This window comes from Alligator sinensis, unplaced genomic scaffold (assembly GCF_000455745.1).
Source record: "Alligator sinensis unplaced genomic scaffold, ASM45574v1 scaffold1488_1, whole genome shotgun sequence".
NCBI lineage: Eukaryota > Metazoa > Chordata > Crocodylia > Alligatoridae > Alligator > Alligator sinensis.
In genome coordinates this window covers 357699-364270 of record NW_005843097.1, presented here as the reverse complement: position 1 = coordinate 364270, position 6572 = coordinate 357699, and the positions used below count along the sequence as shown (strand labels likewise).

The window sequence follows — 6572 nt, the reverse complement described above, 5'->3', positions numbered from 1 at the left end:
AGGCGGCCGTGGGTGGGGGTGGTGAAGTGCAGCTACCCCAGGAGGCCCGGGGGGTAGGGGGGGGTGTGCGGCAGGAGGCAACCCTGTGCCGACCGCGGCGCCCAGGAGCCGCCCCACTGGGGCCGAGGCGAGCCGGGAGTGGCCCCGTCACCCGGCTGCAGCCAGGGGCCACTTCGGAGGAGGAGCTCCAGCGGCCCCGCAATGGCCTGCAGCTGCCACCACGGGGAGGAGGGGGGGGTGGCAAGCGGCGCAACAGCTGCAATGCCGGCTTCAAGCACCCAGCCTCCAAGCGGCGCCGGCGCATGACCTCGGAGTGTGACCCGGTGCTGCCCTCTGAGTTCCTCCTGGGGGGCAACATATTCGACCCCCTCAACCTCAACAGCCTCCTGGATGAGGAGGTCAACCGGGCCCTCAATGCTGAGACCCCCAAATCGTCGCCGCTGCCAGCCCGGGGCCGTGACCCTGTGGAGATCCTCATCCCCCGTGACATCACAGACCCCCTAAGCCTCAATGCTGACGGCGATGCTGGGCCACTCCTGGCCTCGCCTGCCAAGGCAGGGCGCCGGCGGCACCGGCACCGGGCAGCGCAGCGGGCTGGCCACGAGGCAAAAGGGGCCACACCCCAGCCCTACGAACTCAACACAGCGATCAATTCGCGGGATGACGTGCCCCAGCTCCCATCTGCTGGCACTGGGGAGGCGATCCTGTGCCCTGCACCGCCCTCAGTTGCTGCTTCCTCCTCCTCTTCCCGTCACCACCGCAAGCGCCGCCGGACTTGCAGCAAGTCAGAGGGGGCGAAAGCGGGGGGCAAAGGCAGCCCTGAGCGAGGCCGCGGGGCCGGCAAGGGGCGGCGCCAGCAGCAGCGGCGGTTCCAGTACGGCAACTACTGCAAGTACTACGGCTACCGCAACCCAGGCTGCGAGGACACCCGTCTGCGGGTGCTCAAGGAGGAATGGTTCCGGGGCAAGGAGGTGTTGGACGTGGGCTGCAACGTGGGGCACCTGACCCTCAGCATTGCCCGGCACCTGGGCCCAGCCCGGATCGTGGGCCTGGATATCGACAGTGCACTGGTGCATTCGGCCCGCCAGAACATCCGCCACTACCTGTCCGAGGAGATGGAGCGGCCGGGCCGGGGGGCTGGGGCTGGGGAGAGTGGCCCTCTGGCTAAGCCCCCTGGCTTCCCCCTGTCGCTCATGGCCAGCCGTGGGCCCATCGCTGCCCCCCGCGTGCCTGAGGCTGGCGCCGACGCCACCACCTTCCCCAACAACGTCATCTTTGTGCGGGTAAGGGGGTGGGGCCTGAGGAAAGGGGTGGAGCTGGTGGGGGGGTCAGGCTAGGGGGTAGGGAATAGAGCGGATCTAAGGCTAAGGGGTGGGGGATAAGGAAATGGATCTAAAGCTAAGGGTTCGGGCATGAGGAAGGGATGGGTGTGAGGGGTGGGGCTAGCAAGGGGGGTGGGGCACAGATTGGATTGGCTGAAAGGAGCTTGTCTGTGCCCTGGAGGGGGGGCGAGCAGGGCAGGACTATGGCAGGAGGCTGGGAACACCCCTCCCATGAGTGAGACTTAAGAGGCGCCTCCTTCACAGGACCCCCCTCCCTCCACATGGGAGTCTCACAGATAAGGACCACCCCCACGGGGGACTTGGGATGGGTCTTTGGGGAGAAGAGACTTGGGTTGGGGCTGTTGGGAGCTGGCCTCAGCAATTCCTGCTCCCCGTCCCCCCCTGAAGCTGGGGCCAGAACCCAGGTGTCTGGGCCCCTGGGAGGCCCTTGCTCTTCTCACCAAGGCACTGACGGTGGAAGGGTCTGCAGGAAACCCGGATGCCTGGGTCCCCCACCAGGGAAGTGGAGCCCTGTCTGGTTGGGAGGGGATTGGGCTCTAGGGGCCTGGATGCCTGGGTTTTCTGGGAGGGAAATATGAGCCGAAATGGTGGGGGTTGAAGCTGGGACTCCTGGGGTCTCTGGGTGGCAAAGGTGAAGAGGGGACCCAGGCACCTGGTTTCTCTTGGGTGGGGAGGGGAGAACCTGATTCTCTTGGGTGGTGGGAGGGGGGAAGCTCAGATGCCTGGGTTCTCTGGTAGAGAAGCGCATGCTGAGATGGGGTATTGCTTGGGGACGGGTGGGGGGAGCCCAGATGCCTGGGTCCCCCTGACAGCACTCGTCCCCTGCAGGGCAACTATGTTCTGGGCCGGGACGAGCTGGTGGCAGCGCAGCGCCCCGAGTACGATGTGGTGCTGTGCCTCAGCCTCACTAAGTGGGTGCACCTCAACTGGGGTGATGAGGGCCTCAAGCGCCTCTTCAAGCGCACCTTCCGCCACTTGCGGCCTGGTGGCGTCCTGGTCCTCGAGCCCCAGCCTTGGTCCTCATATGGCAAGCGCAAGGGCCTCACGGTATGGAGTGGGGGCATGCTGGGATAGGGGTGGGGCCTAGGAGGGGCAGGGTTCAAATTCAGTCTTTGACTCTGCCCCCTCTTTTGCCACCCCACCCAGGAGACAACGTACAGAAACTACTACCGGATCCGGCTGAAGCCGGAGCAGTTCCCGGCCTACCTCACCTCACCTGAGGTTGGCTTCACCAGCTACGAGCTTGTGGCCACACCCCACAACACCTCCAAGGGTGAGCCTGGCTGCCTGGGCTCCTTCGCGGGGCTGGGGGGTGAGCTTGAAGCAGGGAACAGGGCTGGGGCCTGAACACTTGGGTTCTTTCCAGCTCATGGTGGAGAATGGGGGTTACAGCTGCTGGTTTTGGTGGGGGGGTGAGGGGACGTTCGACTGCCTGGACACCTGGTTTTGCCCTGCCCTCCTGACCCAGTCTTTTTCCCTCCCCACAGGGTTTCAGCGGCCTGTTTATCTCTTCCACAAAGCAGCTGCCCAGTGAACCGTGGCACCAGAGGGGCTTTGAGCGTGCCCGTGTGTCTCCACCCCCCTGGAACAGAACTTACTGGGTTGTGGCTGGGGGGTCTGGCTGCCCTGCCCCCCCCCACTGCTGAAGAGGAGGGATCCACCTGGTGCCAAGGCCTCAGTGACTCCTACTCCTCCCACCCCCCTAGCCTGGGGGAGGGGGGGGCTTGTGCTCAGTGGGAGGAGTTTGTGCCCCCCATTTTTAACCCTTAAAGCTCCTCTGCCTTGGGCAGCTGCCGGGAGGGAGCCTACCCATTTGGTTTTTTTGTTTGTTTTGTTCCCCCCCCACCCCCATCTTCCCCACCAGGGGCTGCCCCCTTGCTGGACTTGGACTCTGCTGGGACAAATAGATGCTCCTGCCCCACGCAGGGCAGGCTGGGACTGTGCGGGGAGGGGGATCTGTGCTCCCACACCCAGACAGAGACTGGCGGGGTGTGGGTGACTTTGAGAACTGCCGATTCTTCTATATAAAGCTCTATATGAACAACCCTGGCTGTACCCACTGCTGGGAGGAAACAAGGCTGGGGGGAGAGGGGAGGTGGGGGTGGTGCTTGTGAGGCTACTACCAAGCCTGGTGGGGAGGGAGTGTTGGGGATGGGCCTCATCCCCTGCATTGGGAGCAGGAGGGCATGTGTGCAGTAGGGTGGAGGGCATGTGGATGGAGGCTTAGGCTGTCCTGTTGTTTAGCACCCACCCCTGCCCTGAACACTATGGTACAACCCAGCCCCCCCATCTGTGTATAGACCCCCCCACCCCTTAAGTGTTGTAGTTTTCCCTAGGTGATGCGGTAGGGCCCAGTACAGTCCAATGCCCACCCCCTTGCCTCTTGTGATATGGTAGAGCTCAGCTTATCCCCCCCTTCTATGCTACAGCCTATCTTACCCCTCCCTTTGCCTTAAGCACTATAACTCCCCCCCCCACTGTGCAGGGGTACAGCCCAGCTCCCCTCCTTTGCCTTCAATGCTCTGGTCTTGTGCTTCTCTGCAGTAGTGGGGCCCGTTACCTAGGAGACACCCTACCCCCCTCAGCTGGCCTGGTCCAGTTTAGACTCCTTGCAGCCATGGGACACATTGGGAAATGTAGTCTGTGGGGACAATGGCTACTACCTATGCAATGCACCCTGGGAAATGGAGGCTGGGCCGCTCAGCCCAATGGGAAAGCGGGTGGTAGGGCTGAGAGAGCAGTGCATGCTAGGAAAAGGATAACAATGGCATGTCCCTGCAAGGCATACTGGGATAGGGCCCCTCCCCCCTGCAGCTGCAAAGGATCATTGGAGCTATACCCTACAGCAAAGCTCCACTCCCAATATTTACCCCTCCCATACCCCACCTCCACCAGCTAGGATAGCCAATAGGAGACAGCAATTTATTGAGGCGGGGGCTGCAGTGATGACAGGAGATCCCCTGTATACCCACAATCCAGCCAGTCCTGGGAAGGAGGCAGAGCTTGAGTCCCTGGCTCTGCCCCACACCTAGAGGTCCCACTGCCGGAACTTGCGGTACATGAGAAAGACAGCGCTGAGGGGCCGGATGTGGGGCTGGGGCCGTGGGAGGGGCCCCAGCCCCTCAGGGCCCAGGTGAGGGGTCTCGGTGAGCAGCTGCTGGGGCTCGAAGAACATCCGTGGGTCAGGGCCGTCGGGGGCTAGGTCCTGCTGGGAGGAGGAGGGGGCAGGAGGCAGCCACAGGAAACCAGAGCTGGCATCCCTAGGTGGCCTGGTGCTCCCCAGAGGGTGTCAACCCTGTGTCCCCCCCCCCCCCAACTAGATGTCACTCACCCTGGGTAGCTCAGGGCGGGGGCGCACGAGTGCCAGCTTCTCCTGCAGGGCCCAGTTTAGCACCTCGCCTGCTGGCACCTCCAGGTGCAACAGACCCTGGTAGAGCTGCTGCTGCCGTGGGATGTTCATGGCTGGGGGGAAGGAAAGGGGAGTGAGGCACACCAGCGGGGGGCTGTGGGTTAGGAGTAAGGGGCATGGACAAGGCTGGGGGGACAGGGGCTGTGGCTCAGGAGGGGCACTGGGGGGGCCAGGAGTCTGTGGGTTCTGAGGGGTACCAGCAGGGCTAGAGGGTGCAGCGGGTTTGGGGTTGAGAATGAGGGGCACTGAGGTGATATGGGTCAGGAGTGAGGGGCACTGGAGAGGGCAGGGAGCTGTGGGAAAGGAGTGAGGACCATTGGTTGGGCTCAGGGGGCTAGGGGTGGGAGGCTGTGGGTCAGGACTGAAGGGCAGCCCTGGGGGACTGGGGGAGCCGGCAGCCTCACCTGCACCTGCCCGCCCCTCCAGGGCACAGCGGGTGGAGAAGGACTGAGCTAGCAGCTTGTGTGCCGCATGCTGGGAGTTGAACGGCTGCTGTTTGGCTGCTCGCATCTCCTGGGCCAGAGCCAAGCTGGTGTTCAGCTCCGGGGCTGCCAGCGTGCCGGGGGCAGTGCACATTCCCATACTGCTCTGGGACACTGGCAGTGTAAGAGAAGATCCAAGGGCCTTGGGCTGCAGCTCCCCTGCCCAGTTGGGCCCCAGGCTTGGCTCGGAGCCCAGCTGGAATCGCACCTAGGAGGCAGGAGGGGTGAGCTTGGGGTCCCCTACTATCCCACAGTACTCTGGGGTAGGCAGGGAAAGCCCCTGCCCTAGGCAGACCCCTTTGCTCCCAGAATCCCCTGGGGCAGCTACACATCCATCCACAACCCAGCATGCTCTGGGGCAGCAGGAGACCAGGCAGTGTTGTACGTTCTGCTTCAGGTCCTGGGTAGGTGTCCCCTGCTACCCTGAATTCCTTACGGCAGCAAGACCCTCCTTCCCCCCCATCCCAGAATCCCCTTGGATCGCAACGGGCTCCCAAGCCTAGGATCCTGTGGCAAGACCCACCCCCAATCCCAGAATCCCCTGCAGTAGCCCGCTCCTCTATCTCGGAGTCCCCTGTGGACCCCCCCCCATCCCAAATTCTCTGCGACAAACAGGGCTCCTCAATCCCAGAGTCCCCTGGGGCAGCCATGTCCCCAATCCCAGAATCCTCTGGGCAACCACGTTTTACTGAATCCCAGAAGTCTCTGCCAACTCCCCCATCCCAGAATCCATCGGGGCAGCCAGCCCCGCACCCGTACCTGCCTGCGGGGGGCGCGTGGCCCCGCCCCCCCTGGGTGCGCGCGTAGGATCCCGCCGGGGGCCGGCGGGGCAGCAGGGGAGATATCGAGCGCCTCGAGGCTGCCCGGGAGGGGGCGGGGCCCCGGGCGGGGCGCGGGGACGATATCGTCATCGGCGGGGGGAGGCGGGGGGGGCCGCGCCAGCACGCATGAGCTGTGTAGAGGGTGAAGCCGGCGGCCGGAAGGAGCACATGCAGCTGGGTTGCCAGGACTACGGGCGGCGAACCTGGAGCAAACCACTGCTGCGGGCCGGGGGGGGGGCAACCATTTTGTCTTAGGGGTGTATCACTTCGGGCCATGGGTGGGTGGGAGGTTATGGATTGTACCATTCGGGACATGACAAAGAGGGCTGGGTTGTGCCATCATGGCCACGGCAAAAGGGGGCGAGATGTACCACTATATGATAAGTGGGAGCAGGTTGTGGACTGTACCACAGGGGACAAGGCAAGTGTGGGAGGGGTGGCAGGATGTACCACTGTGGCCACAGCAAGGGGGAAGCAGTTGGACGTGGATTGTACCATTGTGGTGATGGCAAAAGGG

At 63.7% G+C, this 6572-nt stretch overlaps 2 protein-coding genes across 2 annotated transcripts in view; one reads left to right on the top strand and one right to left on the bottom strand.

Annotated features, from left to right (window-relative positions):
* MEPCE (methylphosphate capping enzyme) overlaps nucleotides 1-3387 on the top strand; it is a 4530-nt gene extending 1143 nt beyond the window's left edge. Inside the window, exons 2-5 of the mRNA XM_006037339.3 lie at nucleotides 3-1283; nucleotides 2172-2390; nucleotides 2490-2616; nucleotides 2831-3387. Coding sequence (XP_006037401.1) covers nucleotides 3-1283; nucleotides 2172-2390; nucleotides 2490-2616; nucleotides 2831-2877 — 1674 coding nt within the window. The 3' untranslated portion in view covers nucleotides 2878-3387. The remainder of the gene's footprint in view (nucleotides 1-2; nucleotides 1284-2171; nucleotides 2391-2489; nucleotides 2617-2830) is intronic.
* An 864-nt stretch (nucleotides 3388-4251) lies between these two features.
* Nucleotides 4252-6572, bottom strand: part of PPP1R35 (protein phosphatase 1 regulatory subunit 35) — a 2784-nt gene continuing 463 nt past the window's right edge. The window contains exons 3-6 of the mRNA XM_025193744.1: nucleotides 5994-6186; nucleotides 5157-5442; nucleotides 4675-4805; nucleotides 4252-4551 (exon numbers count right to left, since the gene is read on the bottom strand). Of these exons, the coding sequence (XP_025049529.1) occupies nucleotides 4372-4551; nucleotides 4675-4805; nucleotides 5157-5442; nucleotides 5994-6186 (790 nt within the window). The 3' untranslated portion in view covers nucleotides 4252-4371. The remainder of the gene's footprint in view (nucleotides 4552-4674; nucleotides 4806-5156; nucleotides 5443-5993; nucleotides 6187-6572) is intronic.